This window comes from Octopus sinensis, linkage group LG4 (assembly GCF_006345805.1).
Source record: "Octopus sinensis linkage group LG4, ASM634580v1, whole genome shotgun sequence".
NCBI classification, from domain to species: Eukaryota; Metazoa; Mollusca; class Cephalopoda; order Octopoda; family Octopodidae; genus Octopus; species Octopus sinensis.
This window is the reverse complement of record NC_043000.1, coordinates 35,300,349-35,320,574: the sequence shown is the minus strand read 5'-3', so window position 1 is coordinate 35,320,574 and position 20,226 is coordinate 35,300,349. Positions and strand designations below refer to the sequence as shown.

At 34.4% G+C, this 20,226-nt stretch overlaps 1 protein-coding gene across 11 annotated transcripts in view; it reads right to left on the bottom strand.

Moving 5' to 3' along the window:
* Nucleotides 1-20,226, bottom strand: part of LOC115210326 (forkhead box protein P1) — a 566,153-nt gene that overhangs the window by 34,918 nt on the left and 511,009 nt on the right. For 9 of the 11 annotated variants that reach the window (XM_036501965.1, XM_036501970.1, XM_029778855.2 and 6 more), the window contains 2 exons: nt 16,569-16,687; nt 14,140-14,241 (listed from right to left, as the gene is read on the bottom strand). In XM_036501965.1, coding sequence (XP_036357858.1) covers nt 14,140-14,241; nt 16,569-16,687 — 221 coding nt within the window. The remainder of the gene's footprint in view (nt 1-14,139; nt 14,242-16,568; nt 16,688-20,226) is intronic. The other 2 variants (XM_029778858.2, XM_029778857.2) reach the window with 1 other exon arrangement.

The following is a 20,226-nucleotide window of genomic DNA, read 5'->3' as shown; positions in this document are numbered from 1 at the left end:
ATACAGTCTGACCATCTTCACTGTTCTTTACTTCAATTATAGTAGAACACTTTCTGGCTCAGACTGTTTGGTAGCTAAAACCAGGAATGACCAAAGAACCATACAAATTAATGGCTTCAGATAAATATTTGAAAATTTTGAAATATAACAATAGAAATCTTGAGAAGAATAAATTTTATGAATCTGCAAATAGGTTTGACTTGGTGTTTAGATTAATAACTGGTGGAGTAAGTGAAGTGGCTTTGAAATTCTGCCTTTATTTGACAAGAAAATGAACCCATTTTCTTTCGGTTCATTTCTTGCTGTCAAATATAAACTTTAACAAAAAAGAATATTTACTAGAATCAAGTCCCATAAAAATTTCAGCAAAAAAATCAAATGAAGGCAAAATGCATTTTTACAGACTTGCAGATATATTTTCTTTATTGTATGTATCATATTTCTCTCTCTCTCTCACCCTCACTCACACGCATGCATGCACCCACACAAACTCTTTAGATAATTTCCAATGACATCTCAGAGACATTTTAAGGGTGATGAGCTGACATGCTCATAGGCACATACAAAATGTGTGCGTGTGTGTGTGTGTGCGTGCATATATAAATACACATGTACCATACATGCCTTCAATAGAGACTCTGTCATTAGTTTTTGCTACAACTTAAACTCTGCTCAGGGATTTTAATCATGAAACATGCACAGTCAAAAAGAAAAAAAAAAAGAAATTTATTAAAAAGCCGAACTTACATACACACAAAAAAAAAATAATAATGATAATAATAATAATAATAATAATGATAATAATAATAATAATAATAAATGAATTGATAGCTTCACTTTACCAGTGGTTACTAAATGCTGGTCTAATGATATCGACTGTAGGAAAAATATAAAGATTGCTGTTTGTTTTCAGGTAGGAAAATACTGAGGTTGTGTACCAGAGGGAAGACACAGAGAACAGTTAATTACTGGGATATTGAAGGTACTGCATGAATATCACAAACTCACATCTATTTTGACAAACATAAATGTATAAGACACAAACACAAAGAGACACACACATATAAAGAGGGAGAGACAGACAGACAGGAAGGTAATTCTATGCATACAAAGAGATACAAATACGCAAATACATCATCACCTTCATTATCATCATCCACTTTTTCCATAATGGCATGAGTTGGACAAAGTGTTACAGTTCAAAGAACAGTGACCACTTGTCCAAACTACACCACCAAGTGTGTGTGTGTGTGTGTGTGTGTGTGTTCAGGCATGGTTGTGTGGTTAAGATGTTTTATTTCCAATCACATGGTTCCAGGTTCAGTTCAACTGTAAGGCGCCTTGGGCAAATAGCCATGAGCCCCAAGCCTTGGAAATTGATTTCATAGGCAGAAACTGAAAGAAGACAATCATGTGTGTGTGTGTGTGTGTGTGTGTGTGAACATCTGCTTGTTTCATATCTTCAAAGCCAATAGATTAAGAGGTTCCTTTCTTAAAAACCAGATGAGGGTTAGCAACAGGAAGGGCACCTCACTCTAAAACAACGTCACAACAACACATTTGTCTAATCCATGCAAAACAATCAACTATAGACATAACATTTAATCATTAGTATAATGTGGAACTTTTAGTCTTCTGGGTGTGCCACTTAGGACAATGATGGTGGTGGTTGTGATGATGATGATGATGATTATGATGATGTCAGAGGGAAGCTGACAGAAGACAATGGAGATCTTTAGCATTAAACTAAAAGAATGATTTATGAAGCATAATTTTTTTTTTTGTTTTAGATGGATGTGACTTTAATGTTTGGACTACATTCCAGACCATGACGAATCAACATATTAGGTGTCTACGGACAATAAAAGGATTCTCTCAGGCTATATTTCAGAATCATGGTCAAGAAGAAATGTTTTTGGTTAAAACAAAGAATAAAATTATAAAGTAAAGAATGGCATCAAGGAGTGATAGATTCAACATTGCATTTCATTCTGATGTTTCAGGGAATCAAACCAGAATGGAACCTTAAGAGAGATTCTATATCACCAACTTAAAATATTGGTTTCAAATTTTTGCACAAGACCAGCAACCTCAAGGTAGGAGATGTGTGAATTACATTAACCCCCAGCAGCTGAAAGGATGAAAGAAAGTTAATTTCGGTGGAATTTGAACTCAGAACATACAGATGAATGAAATGCCGCTAAGCATTTTACCAAACATTATAATGATTCTGCAGACTCCCCATCTTGTAAGACTTAAAATATTAATCTGCTGCAAGAGTCTGGTAGATAACAACGTAACCGACATGCCACTGAAGATGTTTAGACTTATAATGCCATTCTTTTTGGAAATAATGTTTATTAATTTCACCCAAACAGGACTGCTATGATAAGAGACAGCTTTTATTTCTATCGCCAGAAAAGGTAAAAATACATTCCAAGTGCAGGGGAAACCCTCACTCAGATCCCTGATCTATTAGAAATAGCAGAAAAATCTCACTCAAATTATATTCAATCATGTTAAATAGAGGTAACACTAAATACTGTATTTCTTGATATGCGATAGGATGGGAAGGTCACTCACTTGGACTAAAACAATAACAGCAAAAGCAACTGCTTTAGAGAATGGAAACTAATTTCCCCATCCATGTATGTGAGGTCAAAGATTATGTTTAGTTTTAGAACTCTGACAAGAAACTCTTCCATGTTTAATGGAATTAAATAAACCATATAATAATGTTGTTAATAACATCTCTGGTAAGAATTATATGGAATTACATGAATTGTAGAAGAACAAGATGGAGTAGAAGTTAGAAATATGGTTTCTCAAGCCTGTTGGAAACGAGAGCTCCTGCACATGAGTAAATGTTGAAGAATTACCACAAAGATAGCAATTATTCTGATGGGATAAGACTTAATTTGAAATTCTAATTTTCAGGAAAGAAAAATGTGAATGGAAAGAAGATGGCTCAAAAGTAAAAGATGGAAGATTGCAAAGAAAATTTGTGAGTAAAACAAAAAGGATTGCGAAGAGAAATATGAAGACAAATGAGAAGCATTGGTTAGAATTATGAAATATAAAATACAGTGATTGCTAACGATGTCAAGCACAGGTAACACAACACAAGATGAGCAAGGTAACAAATAAAAACAAAAAAAAAAACCCAGAAAAAATTGACAATGATTTTGTATAAGGTATATGACAATTTAAATATTTTTGTTTTCATTTTTTTTGTCTTTTTTTTTTACAGCATCTTTATATTTTTCCTGGATGAAATGCTGAGCTATTCAGCCAGTCAACCTAACAGCACTACAATTCTGTAGAATCAGTTCCTATTATTGCACAGAATTCCAAAAACTATAAAACCAACCTGATTAAATATGTTGAAAAAAATTTTTTAATAAAAAGCTTGATTCTAGAATATATTTTCATATTTGTAAGACTATTAGCAACATGGAGACTACAATAATAATCTTGTAGATGAAAATATGAGATTGTTCAATATAATTAGACTTTTAGCTGTGAGAGATGTTTTTAGATTGGTTTCATGAGAGAGAGAGATGGTGGAGGGCCCATGGACCCCACAAGATGCCTGAAAGCACCAACATCTGATGTCATCGTTAACTTTTTACTGAACAACTGAAAGTTGATGACTCCAGAAAATGTTGGACACAGAAGGAATTTCAGAGGGGGGACATTCTAGAGAAGAAAGAGTGGGTAAAGTAATCGATGTGAGTGGGGTGGAGAGAGTATGGGTGATGAGAAGAAGAGACTAAATCCGGATTACGTGACTTGAAGCAGGATAATATCAACCTACTCTAAGGAGCAGAGGCCACGATAGTAGTGGTAGAAAAGGTAGGGGGGAGCAGATACAGCATGTCTGTATGTCAAAGGATGGAAAGTGGCTCCATTGTAATTAGCTTGGAAGGCTTTCTTTAGCAGCAGTCTAGGATGTCTCTGTGTCTCGTAGCAGCACCAATCCAGATAAAAGAGCAGGACTCTGTTGGGGTTATCACCTGAGGTTGCAGAGAATTTAGTCATTAGCGGAACAATGAAACATCCTCTGACAGCTCTGAAGACAATGTCCAAACTCTGTGAAACACTCTTTGGCCTTGTTGGGAGATCTTAGCATTTGTAGTGAATGGTGAGGGGTTTCAGATGTGAGTTTTCATGTTCAGAAAGGGTCGGGTATAATAGTGTGTTCTTGGTATGAGCAGTACTTGTGTCTTTGTCCTGTTGGCATTTGGGACCACCAGCATCACTGCTGGGCAAATATTGAAGTGTTTCAAAAATTTATGAAAGCACTGTGAAGAGCTCAGTTCTTAATGAAGCACCTACCCTACCTTGTTTTAAATCCCACATAGAAATATTCCATCAAAACCCTTCAGAAATCCATAAACCTAACAAGTTTAAATTTACTGACCAAAAAAAGCTGAAGCATTATATGAATCTAGAATTCAAATGCTAAAAGTTTTCCCTTCCACAACAAACCAAACATTTATATCTTATTCAGTAATTTTGAATCAATATTGTATTTTTATGAGAAGAGAAAACAGAGTTTGATAGACAAAACATTGAACATGGAAAAGTGTTGAAATACGATATTACTGTAACATGTTTGTTGTTCTGATTTATGAATAGTTTAAAGTTGATGGAAGTCTGTGCATTTCTAGGTCTGTCACAGAACTACTAAGATAATACATTAAACTACGCAAATAAACAAAAAAAAAAACTGATCCCAGTTTTGGATTTGTAAACATGATCCCATGGCTGTGGTAATGCTGCCAATTAGTCCATGCAAAAGCAGTTCTGACTACAGTATGCAGGACACTAGGAAAGAGAAGCACTGATAGAACTACAGATACTCTCTAAATAAAGCAGTAGCCACTGCCTACCATCACTAATAATAAACTAGGACTATATTTACAGGGATATCACACAGAACCTGTAGTCTTCAAGACCACTTGATAACAATAACCGGATTTTTTAAAAAATCCAAACAACTTATGATTTTATAAACCGACTTAATAGGATTTCCCAATCCCACTTTAGGAAAAAAAATATATTTTGAAATAAGCAACAAGAATAAAAATTGTTATAAATTATAAATCTGAAAGAAATTCATTAATATTGCAATAGACATAAACCGAAACATATTTAGGGAAGAGAAACAATGTTTGCGAAGGGAGACATTTAAGAGAAAAACACATGTATAGATTTGTGTGTGAGTGTGTGAAGAAAGATAATAGAGAGTGAGAGAGGAGAGAGAGAAAGAAAGAAAGAGATTTTAAATGTGCTGTAAAATACAAAATATAATATACACAGTCAGAGACAGAGGGATAAATATTCAATGGGTGAGGAATTAATTAAACAACATTGAAACAAAGAAAGAAAAAAAAATCAATCACAACAAAAAATACATTGATTTGTTAGTTTTTAAAATTTGAACAGACAGCTTCAATAAACAACATCTCTAAAGAGATAGATTTTACATTACAGGTTTGTAACAGAACCAGTTGAAAGATCAACACAGCAACAAAATAATAATAATAATAATATTATTAATAATAATAATAACAATAATAATAATCCTTTCAACTATAGACACAAGGCCTGAAATGTTAGGAACAGGGGCTAGTCGATTACATAGACCCCAGTGCCCAACTGGTACTGATTTCATCAACCCGGAGAGGATGAAAGGCGAAGTCAACCTCAGAATTTAGGGCCAGAAGAAATGCTGCTAAGTATATTGCCTGCCAACTTTTCACCTTCAATAATAATAATAATAATACTTTAGAAACCAGGACAGAGGGAAGGGTTAGGGTTGCTTCAATCAAGGGCAATATGTAACTGGTTTGACATTTTATGGACTTGGAAAAGATGAAAAGGAATTTAACTTGGATCAGTTTTGGGCTCAGGATGATGTGAATAAACAGCATAAAGGATACTGATTCAATCCATTATCATTTATTCCACTTGCTGTTGTACCCTTATTCCACCCAATATTGTACTCCACATCCACCCAACACTTGTATAGAGTAAGGCATCATAAATGTTATTAATACTAATAATAATTAGGACCAAAGTGACAAACATTTACGTTTCGCACAAACTAAAAATTTATATAATATGGTTCTCTTGATTGAATGGACCGTAATGTGTTCCACTGGTATTTATTTCATTATCTCTTGGATGCTGAAAGGTTAAATACACCCCCAGCAGGATCTAAACTTAATTACCAGAGGGAAGAAATTTTCAAACTATTTCAGATAGGAATTTACAGTTTCCATGTCTTACCTTTTCACTTCCATAAAATATTGAGAGCTTACTTACTGAGTCAACGTAGGCTTCCTGTGGTATAAATCTGTGAATCATTTCAATTTATGATATTGAGCTATTTCCATTTCATTGCTTTAAATGAATGGAAACAGGATAGAAAAGAGGGAACTCTTTAGTCTTGCTGGGAACAAGATACTCTCTCTCTAGTGTTGGTGCCATGGTAAAATGTGATGAATACATTCTGTAAAAGGGTTGCTTTTAAGAAGGGCACCCAGCTATGGGAACTATGCTAAAAATGATTGAACAAAACATAATCCTCAAACTGTCTAGGAGGACAGTTAGCCCCTAATAGAATCTGGCTTAGACAGTAATCACCTGTTTGATACCAGCATGGACAGTAACAGATGATGATGGTGATTTCTGTATAAACCCAGGTGATCTGTAAGGCCACCCATCTTTATTACTATTATTATTATTATTACTATTATTATTATTATTATTATTATTATTATTATGTTGTATGTCACTTTAATAACTTTAACTATGGGACACAAGTGAAGACAAAATAAAAATGTTGGACAGAGTCAAACATTGATTAAAAATATAAATTTATGCATTAAAATAGAAATAAGATCTATTAGACATAGAATATCCACTGATCCTGTGGATCACTGGAATCCCAATTTCACTTACTTTAATCAGATTATAGATTAATCCACAACTATTTTAGTTCTATTACTAATTTCTAACAGTTGGGTGACTGAGGTAAGCGAGCAATGAGAAAATATGTTTTATATCCAAAGACTTATGAAAACTCCAGCAGAACACTTCATGACCATAAACTGGGATATTCTATCTACAAATCCAACATTAAACTGGTTAATCCAATATTTAATCTACAAATCCAAACTTAAATTGGTTAATCCAATATTTAATCTATAAATCCAACATTAAACTGGTTAATCCAATATTTAATCTACAAATCCAACATAAACTGGTTAATCCAATATTAATCTACAAATCCAACTTCAACTGGTTAATCCAATATTTAATCTATAAATCCAACATTAAACTGGTTAATCCAATATTTAATCTACAAATTCAACATTAAACTGGTTAATCCAATATTTAATCTATAAATCCAACATTAAACTGGTTAATCCAAAATCTAATCCACAAATCCAACATTAAATTGGTTAATCCAATATTTAATCTACAAATCCAAACTTAAATTGGTTAATCCAATATTTAATCTACAAATCCAACATTAAACTGGTTAATCCAATATTTAATCTACAAAACCAACATTAAACTGGTTAATCCAATATTTAATCTACAAATCCAACATTAAACTGGTTAATCCAATATTTAATCTACAAATTCAACATTAAACTGGTTAATCCAATATTTAATCTATAAATCCAACATTAAATTGGTTAATCCAATATTTAATCTACAAATCCAAACTTAAATTGGTTAATCCAATATTTAATCTACAAATTCAAACTTAAATTGGTTAATCCAATATTTAATCTACAAATCCAACATTAAACTGGTTAATCCAATATTTAATCTACAAATCCAACATTAAACTGGTTAATCCAATATTTAATCTACAAATCCAACATTAAACTGGTTAATCCAATATTTAATCTACAAATCCAACATTAAACTGGTTAATCCAATATTTAATCGACAAATCCAAACTTCAACTGGTTAATCCAATATTTAATCTACAAATCCAACATTAAACTGGTTAATCCAATATTTAATCTACAAATCCAAACTTAAATTGGTTAATCCAATATTTAATCTACAAATTCAAACTTAAATTGGTTAATCCAATATTTAATCTACAAATCCAACATTAAACTGGTTAATCCAATATTTAATCTACAAATCCAACATTAAACTGGTTAATCCAATATTTAATCTACAAATCCAACATTAAACTGGTTAATCCAATATTTAATCTACAAATCCAACATTAAACTGGTTAATCCAATATTTAATCTACAAATCCAAACTTCAACTGGTTAATTCAATATTTAATCTACAAATCCAAACTTCAACTGGTTAATCCAATATTTAATCTACAAATCCAACATTAAAATAGTTAACCCAATAGTTAACTGATTCGCCCATTTTTCTTTAGACAACAAATGACTTTGGTAAAGAGATGAACATCATAGACTGATATTTAACATTCACACAAATCCGAGTCTCTTTAACCACAATTCCAAACACAAAACAACATATGTGATAATTCCTAGTATATCCACGTCATAAACAATGACAGCAGTTTTATTAACTGTAGAGAATGACAGATGAAACCATTAATTTTTTCCCTAAAGACTTTGTACTTTATTACTAAAGTATTACTTAGAACTTAGGTGAAAGTCTGAGACCAATAATTTGTAAATGTGCATGCATGTGTGCAAACAGTTAATAGCAAAGGTATACAACACATAAACACTTGGGCTACAAAAATTGAAAAATTTTTACTGTTTTAATGTTAGTTATGAAAATTTAATTAACAATCATGATATTATAATCTATAAAAATATTACAATACAACTTAACATTGAAAGATTTACACCTAATTATTATTATTTCAGTAATTCTTTTATCCCAATATTCACAGAAAAATTGTAAATTCCATAAAAATTTTTTAATATTTTCTATCATTATTCATCACTATATAAAGATTGTGTCCTGCTTTAAACACTATTTTAATTTTCTCTTTCACAGTTTGCCATCAGAGCAATATGACAAAACACCTCATCCTTCCATTCACTTTCATTTTACTTCATTTGTCATTCACTCTCTATCAGTTAGTCATTTCTCTCTCCCACACAACCACCCTAAAATGACAGCAAATAAATTTACATTGCTAATTACTATATATTAAACCCTGCATTAAATTCAAATGTACCAACAATGGAGAACTGCTTACATATGGAATAGTAACGTTTCACACCTCTGACTGCATCAATGATGATGATGATGATGATGATGTGTGTGTGTGTGTGTGTGTGTTTTATGTTGATATCATTATTATTGTTTTAACATCAATTTCACATGTCAACAAAGATTAAATGTTTCTCTAACCCAATATCTCTTCAACATCATAATCCTTACATCTGTCTGTGAAGATCCAATTTTCCTTCACAAGTCTTATTCACTTTACACAGCAGCAGCAGCAGGGTTTCTTGCAAACAAAGTATAAAAGGAAAGCCATTCAATGACTGGTGGCTTAAGGCAACTGCTACATGTGTAATACCACATGTGATATAAAGGGCAAACATGAAAGAATGTTGTTGAATCAAAGAGAACCAACCAATTGGAAAATTGATTCAACATTTTAAAGAATATTAAAGTTGGAATGTTCTTCGAATATTTAGAAAGTTTACATAACAAAATATTTACAGTCAGACTTGACTCATCATCATCATCATCATCATCATTTAGCAGCCATTTTCCATGCTTGTATGGGTTAAGATGGTTTGGCAGGAGCTGGACAGCCAAAGAACTACACCAGGCTTCAATTGTCTGTTTTGGCATAATTTCTATGGCTGGACACCCTTCCTAATGCCAACGACTTCACAGAGTGGCTCCAGCACTGGTGGTTGTGTGGTTGAATAGTTCACTTTACAACCTAATGGTTTTGGGTTCAATCTCATAATGTCCCTTCTTAAGCAAGTATCTTCTATCACAACTTTAGATCAACCAAAGCTTTGTTGAGTGAAATTCCACAGATGGAAACTGTGTGGAAGCCTGAGTCTCGTGGTTCTTGGTCAGAAGATTTAATCTATTGCTCAGATTAACATCACCAGATGGACCTAGACTATCTTTAGGGGTATCTGCTCTGTTACGAGCATTCACTCATATTTCTGGTCTTTGAGGAATTTCATTTCCCGCCACACCAATTTTGGAGATTCTACAAAAGAGAGCTATAAATAGGGCTATTCTTCCTCTTATTTAACCATTGAAACAATTAGTGTAACAACACATAAACTGACACTAGACATAACAAGACTATACCATCATCATCATCATTATTAAACATCTGTGTTTCATGCTGGCATAGGTAGGATGGTTCAACATGAGTTGGCAAGCAGGAGAGCTGCATGAAGTTCCAGCCTGATTTGACTCGGTTTCTATGGCTGGACGCCCTTCCAAATACCAACCATTTTATAGAATGTACTGGGTGTGCTTTATGTGGCTCAGAACTATATATCCATTAATTTTAGGTGGATAAAGAAAAAGGGCCATAAACTTCAGGGAAGTTCAATTAAATATGACAGTGTACCTGTGCAGTACACTGCATATCTCTAAAGGGTACTGTATATTTATATGGGACCCTGAGAGTGGAATTGTGGTCAGGAATTAGCATCAAATCTGCATAAATTGTGAAATTAATTATTACTGTTTTAAATGTTAATTTTTGTAACAATTATAGCACAGTATCAATTTGATGGCAGTGATCGAGAGTAATTTGCATATGGGAAAAAAAAAATACCTAGAGCTAAGGTAAATAGCTGAGGAGAACAATAGGAGGAAATGTATAATTAAGTTAAAAGATGGAGTAGTGAATGACACAGTAAATATTGAATTTTTAGAAATTTCCTTTGAAGTGGGAAAATAGAAAATACAAATTAAATGCAATAGTTAGTGACTTTGAAGGAGGAAGGGAGATAATTTCAAGAAATTAAGAATAAATTATTTACATATTAAGGGAAGGATAAAATATGATTTCTGAGGACTAAGAAATTGAAACATGGGTGTGTGTGTGCAAGTATATGAGGGAGTGGGGGAGGGTGCTGGCAACACTATAATGGTCACTCTAAAATATGTAATGACTATGAAGAATGAGGTGGAAACAAGGCTTCTGGAATTCTGTGATGTAAATGAAGAAGACCCTCCTCCAACAAGTCATCTGATTTCTCACCAACCAGGTGACCACATGAACCAGAAAGACTTTATTTTCACGAAGAAAGGAATGAACTGGTTGTGAATACTAAGTCTTTCCTGGGAGAAGGATTTAATATCACTCTGCATAGAATAATGAGCATCAACCGCAGACAGACTGAGAACCACAAGACAATCAGAAAATGAAAGATAGGGAAGCTAAAAGATCCCTCAGTTAAGTGTAGGTTCCATAAGAGTTTAGGTAAAATGAGAGGGAGGAGAAGTTAGAGACTTATAAACATGGAGGAGGTAACACGAGAGTGGAATCTGACTGTAAAGAGAGCCACAGAATCTGAAAGACAAACCTAAAAGGACAGGAAGAATCGAAGCAACTGTGAACAATGTTAAATAGTTATAAGAGAAGCTAGACGTCAGGTTTATTATACAGAACAGACGGAGAGGAGTGAAAAGCAACAAGTTTACCAATGTTTTGTAATTAGGGGGTTGAAAGGTGTGAAGTGTTCTGGATTGCAAAGTAGCTGAGTGAGTCAGTGACAATCAGAGCATTTGATGGTAGGTGGGAGGGGCATTTGAAATGAGAGTGATACATTTACCCCTCAGATGTTGAGAATAATGAGCACATGCACACAAACACATGTAGCAGTGTGATCTGTCACAACAACTGAGGGATAGTGATGGAGGAGGGTGACAAAATATATTTAGTCAATGCTGTGAGGTGGGCTAACACCTACCATATCAGTACTACACAGACAGCTGGCTGGAAACATTAGGCCAAGGGGTCTCACACATTAGGCCAAGTGTGAGACCCCTTCAACATAGTCAAATAACTGCATCATCTCTCTTCCTTTCAGATCCTGAAAATAAACATCAAACAACCCAAAACCATCGGAAACTCGAGTCACCCTGTCATAGAAGAGCTGACATTATCAACATTGACACAATGAAAGGTAAGTCTAGAGAGATTGAAAAGATACTGGAGTAGTTGGGTGTAGATGTGGGTTGAGTACAGGAGTTCTTAGCAAAGTGCAAGTTACTATACCTTGAATTTTGTGGACCTAGAGAAGGTCTTTAACAGAATACCACACTCTGTAGTCTTATAGTCACTAAAAGAATAAGGTTTAGATGTGACAGTCATGAATAATGTGTACAAAGTTGCTGACAGGATGACAGTTATCCAATAAGTTCAGCAAGGAATTTACTTTACAGGGATCAGCCCTTAGCCTCCTCATGCCTATTTCAGTTACCTGCTCTACAATATGCTGTCCAGAACTTGTTTGTTAGTAGCATAATACCTATAGCAAAATCTGCCAAAGGATCAGAAAAGATATTCCAAAAATGGAAACAAAACTTAGACTTGTGAGATCTTATGAGTAAAGACAAACATTGAAAGGAAAGAGGATAAGAGAGTCTCTTGCTTTCTGGAAAGAGGCCCTGCTTGATATGCAATAAAAAAGCTGAACCTAGAACTGAGAGGCCTCAAGACAAGCTTAGCAAAGACTAAATAGAAACAAAGATAGGATTCTGTATCACCTGGAAGATGGTTTTATTCAATACACAAAAAAGGGGTGGATATAAACTCCTTTTGTTATACCCAGTGTAAGCTATAGACACACAAAAGGTGTAATGAGATCACGAACAGACTAAATGACATGCATTTCTACCTTACATTGTATCTCCTTGACACATCCTCTCTCTCCAACTCCACCCCAGCCACTCTCACCTTCCCTCTTATAATGTGAATAGACAAGCAGCTCTTCTACATTAAGAAGCCTACTCAAGTTTTTCTCAAATTTCAACCTTTCATCACAGAGCATAAAGCCACCTCCCTCTCTATTGTAACCCTTCTCAGTCAAAAAGGATCTTAGTCTTGTAAGCTAAATGGCAACTTCCCTAGAGCTGGAGCCATGAAAAAAAAAAGACAAAAGCACCCAGTACACACAGCAGAGGAGTAGTTGACATTAGGAAGGACATCCAGCAGTAGAACACAGGCCAAAGTAGACAATGGAGTTCAACTTAGTTTGCGGAACTGTCAAACTGTCCAACCACACTAACATGGAATGTGGATGTTAAATTATGATGATGAGCATACAAACACACACTTGATATCTGAAAGAATGATGGCTTTTCTTATTTCAAAGACAGCAGAAATAGGGAAGTTTTCACATTCATGCTCTTCATGAAGCCATTAGCAACACAAATGAAATATTTCCAACATTCAAAGCTAGTTTACATACATTTGTTGCTAAATTTACTGACTTATTTTGTTGCTAATTCATAAACATTTTGCTGCTAATTTCGGAACATATCTTGCTACTAAATTTATAGGCTAATTTAATCCATGTGGTTGCTAATTTTTGGACATATCCTGTTGCTAATTTCTAGATTTGACTTGATATTAATTCCATCTTGTTGCTAAATTATGGAATTTTTTTTAGCTACATTTTAAACACTCTATAATACTTAACCCCCACTCAAAACTAGAATCCCAAAGAATGTGTTTGATCTACAGGTGAGTCTGTCATTAGATTGATATGAAAAGAAAGAGTTAAAACTAAACTAACATTAATGACATAAACAGTGAGCTACTCTTCAGAATACGAACATCTTTCAATATTGAAAACAAAAATTACACAGCATTATGTATTACTGAAAACTGCAATAAATATTTAAGTCAAAATAAAGCTGGTGGAGCAACATGTGGTTTAGAATGTTGAATTTGAAGGCAAACAATTCATTAAGCAAAGAGAAATAAACTCTAATACAAAGGATACATTGATTGATATTTGAGGAAGAAAAGAGAAGCATTCAGTTCACTGAAGTGTTTTTAAATTACATTGAAAAATTAACAGAAACATTAATTTTGATAACAACAACAACAACAACATATATTAAATTTTGTTGATGTTGAGGAAAATCTTGTATATTTACCTTCCACGTAGCTTCATTCCGCCGGAAATAAGCAAATGTGTTTGCGAACCACTGATAGATTTCACTCAATGTTAATTGTCGATGTGGAGATTCTATGATGGCCTGAAAGTGTGAGAAAAGACAGAAACTCATCATAGAAGGTGTGATGGAAGGAGTCAGACAGGGTGTTGCAGTGAGGCAACGGAAGCAATACAACAGGATGAGAAACAGTTGTACAACGGAGAATGTAGTGTAGCAATATCCTCTTTATTTCTTTCCAGCTCCAACCTAGCTACTCCTACCCCCATATACAATGAAAAGTAACCTCTTCCTGTCCCTCCTTCATACTTTAGTCTCTCAACACCAGGCATAAAGCAACCTTCCTCTCTACTGTACCTTAACTCAGTTGATGGGGGGGGGGGCTTGTCTTGGAAGTTACTTGGTTACCTCACTAGGGCTTATACCATGAAAGAAGAAAAAAGTAGGGGTTGGTATTCAGAAGGGCATCCAGAAGTAGAGACTATGCTGAAGCACACACTGAAGCATGACACGCCCTGCAGCTTGTTGGATGCCATCAAACCATCGAACCCATGGCAGGATGGAGGACCAATGTTAAGTGATGATGAGGATGAGTAGGAGGAGGATAACAGTGTGTACATATACTCAGACATGTATAGAGTGTGCATACAACATCATCACCATTATCGTCATCATTTTACATCTGTTTTCTATGCTGACATTTGTAGGATGAGTTAATGGGATTTGAGAAGTTGGAGGAGCACTTCTGGCTCCAATCTCTCATGGATAGCATGGGAGGTGGGGAGGGTTTATAGGATGGTGAGGGAGATGGGGTTAAATTAGAGAAGATTCAGTAGTGCCCCGTGTTATATATGGGTGGGCAGAGTGGGGCTAAGGCAGCATATCCAAGAGAACCTTGGAGGGTGTGTAAAAGTTGCCAGAAGCCATCATCCCATCCCAGTGAAGCAGCAAAATTTAGGAGGAAAGAGAAAAGAGAGTGAGAGAGTTTGGGAGCAGGAGATATTCAATGTGTACAAATCAAGTACTGTCCTCTTAGTTATGGAGGGTATGATGAATAAAAGAAATGATGGGGAAATAAGAGGCTTAGAATAGATATCTTTCGGGTATATCAATACAAGAATAGATTGATCTGGTGTATATTTTGTACTTTTGTCTTGTCACCACAATTTTGTTGTAGTCTCAAAGAATACTGTGATGTGAAGTGAACCATTTACCTTAGGGACAGCAAAAGATAATTCTGTTGTACATTACACAATCTTTTCTTCAGAACATCAACTGATATCAAAATAGTTATAGTCTGTTGTTTAATATGGCTTGTATTATTTCTGCCATTCGAATATTAGTAAACAGACTTCCTACATCAAAAGTGAAAACATCATCTCTTTTTTTAAGCTCTCAGGGTCCTTTCACCTCTTCAGCTGACAGTGAACCATTTCTCTCTGCTGTGTCTTGTGTGATGATGATAATCTCTAATTGTTAGCTATTCTTGTAGGCATTTATCAGAGATATTATGCAGTTTGAGGGAGGATGGGGTGGGGGGTGTATATTGAGCACTGTTACATGGATATGTGTTGGGAGTGAATTCTACTTTGAAGACGGTGACAAAAGGGGCTTCACTCAGTAGATTTATTGCTATGATTAATTTAATCAGTTTTTAATTCAGTTTCATTATCTTTATGAATCTTTATAAGTTTATTTATCTCATTGAGTAAATTGTTAATTTTTGAAACAAGTTTGATTAGAACTATTGTGCTAATTACTATTTTTAAATCTCACAACATGAGATATTCAGCAACAGTACTTTGTAGTAAAGATTGTTTGTCAACACATCACATAAGGACATAGATCATGTCATATAGCCAGCTGGAGATGATGTCTCCTGGGGCTAAATTACAGCAACATTCGTCCTAAACCAGGACTGCCATGTTATGTTGGTAAACACCTCTAGTTGAACCATTATTCTGTGCTGATGAAGGGAAATAACCCGGAATCACGATACACAGATATTGTTTTGAGCTGGGTGAGGGTGCTAGATTCCCTTGTTTGAAAATATAAGGACACAGATCGTGTTGTATAGTCAGCTGGAGATGATATCTCCTGGGACTAAATTACAGCAACATTCATCCTAAACCAGGACTGCCATGTTATGTCGGCAAAAAAACTTTAGTAAAGTTATTGTGGTGTTGAAAACATTTTTTTAATCAAGCAGAACTTGTTTCAGTTTAATGTTGAGTATTATTTTACCATTTAAGTGGATATTTTATTGCATTCACCTTGGCATATCTAGACTACAAATGGTTGGAAAGCATTGGCTGGCAAAACAGATTGTATAACAGAGAATAAAAGAGTCTACACATACTGACTTAGCAGTCATGTTATGTGGAGCAGCTCTTTCTAAACGATGCACCTACCTGACGAATGAGAGAGGCATATGTGAATGGTGGTCGGACGTCTGTTGTTCGGTAAAATTCGCGATTTCTCTGGATTTCTACAAAAGAAAGAAATGCGTTCTCCATGTCTCTCTGCATTCCTACAACAAAAACAAAAAATAAAACGACCTTGGAAATAATAGATTAAAAAAAAAGAAATCAAAAACAAAAATATAAAAAGCTAAAAAAAATTAAAAGAAATGAAAGAAATAAATAAAAGAAATAAAAATGTAATTAACATAAAAAAATAATTACTTTCCTTTCTCTTTGGAATGGCACAACATTAATTTATATGGGCTGACATAATTTATGAATGTTAAAATGATGAAGGAGAAAAGTTGATGTAAGGAATATTTAAATGTTAAACGTCAGTGGACTAAATAAAAAGATTTAGATCCTCCAGCCAGTTAAATGTGTAAAGATCGAAATGACAGCATAGATTATATTGGTATATTCACAACTCAGCTCAGAACAACAATAATAATAATAATGAAATTATTTACATTTGACGGATATCTGTCCTTATCTTGTTTGTTGTTAACACAGCGTTTCGGCTGATATACCCTCCAGCCTTCATCAGGTGTCTTGGGAATGAGAACCCAGGTTCAAAATTTTCCCAAAACACCTGATAAAGGCTGGAGGGTATATCAGCTGAAACGTTGTGCTAACAACAAACAAGATGAGGACAAATATCCGTAAAATGTAAATAATACAAATAATGTAAATAATTCCTCATCTCTTAAATATAGAACTGCAATGAAATTATTGTGTACAGTGCTCAGGTGCACTACAACTCATCAAAGTCAGGAAAGAAAACAGTGTAGGAGTCATGATATACGTGTGTATGTATTTGTATGGAGAGTGGGGGATACCAGGTGTCATGTTGGTGAATTTCAGGAAGCACAGAGGTTTTAAAGGATGCAATATCTTGGCAACTAACAACTGATGCAGGTAGTTTGTTCCATGCTTCAGCAACTCTGAGCATGAAAAAATGTTTCCGAAAGTCATGGGAACTGTGCTGCTTTCTGACTTTGTAAGCATGTCCACATGTGTTAGACACATGGAGCTTAGACACAAAGGTGCTCAAGGTAGTTGTTGGCACAATGGTTAATAATTTTGTGAGTGTTTGCCATGCGCATGCACACATGTACATAATGACTCATACACTGTTCACTTTCCTGAGTTTTGCACATAATTCTATGTACTGTACATGCAAGTTGTACTGCACCTGAGCACTATACACAATAATTTCATTATTATTATTATTATTATTATTATTATTATTATGATTACTTTATAATGAATGTAAAAATTGTAGGCAACATATAGATTGCTGCAACAAAACATTGCAATGTTTGCTGGAAATTTAGTTTCTCTTTCTTCCCCCCCCCCCCTCACACACACACACACAAAACTATGGCAATTTTGTGGAAATAGAAATGCAAGTCCTTAGAAATGATGAAGTGGAGTTGTTGTGTGACAAACTGAATGAAGAAAACAACATAACTTGGCCATTTGGCATTAAAAGGGTCAAAGAGAAAAGAAAGGAAAAAAAAAATGACAAAGCAGAGAGAATTCTACAAAGCTGAAAGTATGAAATTCTCAAATACCAGAATAAAGGAATTAATAGGGATCATTAAAGCACCAATTATTATAAATAGTATAGTGACAGAAACAATCTGAGGACAAACCTGGTAAAGCTTGATCTTAATCCGGGAGCAAGAAGGGTGAAGAAAATACTTAACTAGGTTTAGCAAGAATTATCCAAAAAGTTTTCAACACAATGAACAAACAGGCACGAAGAGCAGAAAATAACAGGATGATGATGATGATGATGATGATTGTTCCTAACATAAGCTTAAGACATGAGATTTTAGAGAAGTGGATTAATTAAGAAAACCACCCCAATACTTATTTATTTAATCAACTTGAAACAAATGAAAAGTAGAGTTGACCTCAATGATAATTGAACTCAGAAATGATCGTACCACAACTAAATGCCACAGCTTAGCTTGATGCTCTGACAATTCTATCAATATTCATATTCTTTTGCCACAGATTCTAGAAAATAAACGTTTTATTTGACAGGGTGTGGAATTGAACACAAGTCATAAGTTGTGCACTTAGGACAGGCACTATTCTAACAAGCAGTACATAGATTTGCTTAATTGGGGGGGACACAATTCTAACGAGGTTAAGGAGAACTGTTTGTCAGCAGAAAACTAGATATTGCAACAGCATCAATGACATCACGACATCTTGATGGAGTTGAAAAATGTCTGATGTTATATACCAAAGCAGTAATGAATTCCCCCACATCACACAGCCAATTAGTGTCAACACATTGTCAGAATTATGTATCACAATAAACGTATTCCAAAAAAATAACAGGATTTTTAAATACTGTTGGGGATTTCTTACACAGCATTCTTTAACTTGGAACAGTTTTTTAAAAAAAGTTTCCGAAAAAAAAAATTAATACTTTTTAAAAAAAAGGTTAACTTTTGGGAGTGTTTTCTATGTATGCCTACTACTACTACTACTACTACTACTACTACTACTACTACTACTACTACTACTATTCGTGACAATGATGCTATCCTTTCTGCTACAGGCACAAGGCCAGAAATTTTCAGAAAGTATGCTGTGTAAGAATTCCCCAACAGTATTTAAAAATCCTGTTATTTTTTTGGAACACGTTTATTGTGATACATAATTCTGACAATGTGTTGACATTGATTGGCTGCTTTGGTATAAAATCGGACATTAACATTTTTCACCTCCATCAAGATGTTGTGATGGCATTGATGCTGTTGCAATATCTTATTTTCTGCTGACAAACAGTTCTTGGAATACCAATGATATAATGAAGAAATAAAGGTGTCTATGCATCCCTTTTTAAGGTTCCCTTTTGTCTTCTTGTGTTCTTCATCATGCGTACAATGCTGGCATTTTTGGCTATCTTTGCTGTCTTTCTTCACTTTACTTATTTACTCATTTCTGTCTCATCTTTTTACCCTCTTCCAACAAACTATACTGCACTCAAGTGTCATAGTTAACTTCTTTTTTATTATTATTATTATTATTATTATTATTATTATTATTATTATTATTATTAAGGCAGTGAGCTGGCAGAATCGTTAGCATACAGGACAAAATACTTTGTAGAATTTCGTCTGTCTTTATGTTGTGAGTTCAAATTCTGCCAAGGTCAACTTGGCCTTTTATCCTTTCAGGGTTGATAAAATGAATACCAGTTGACCACTGGGGTTAATGTAATTGATTATCATTCTGCCCCAAATTTCAGGCCTTGTGCCTATAGTAGAAAGGATCATTATTATTATAGAAATCATAATCATTCATGTTCATTAAATGCGAGTTGAGTTTTAATTTGTCAGGTTCCTTTTTACACAATTTAGATGCAATCTATGGCAGCCAACTGGAATTCTGTAGATTGGTAACGAAGAGAAAATATAGATTAATATCAAATTAAGTCAAATAAATGGTTGACAGTCAGAGATACTGACGAATATGATGGCTGGCAGATCATTTTAACTTTATTACCCTATCCTCACCACCACTACCATTGAGATTAATCTAGGACGTCGGAGTGAAACAGCTCCAGGCTATTCTGTCACCA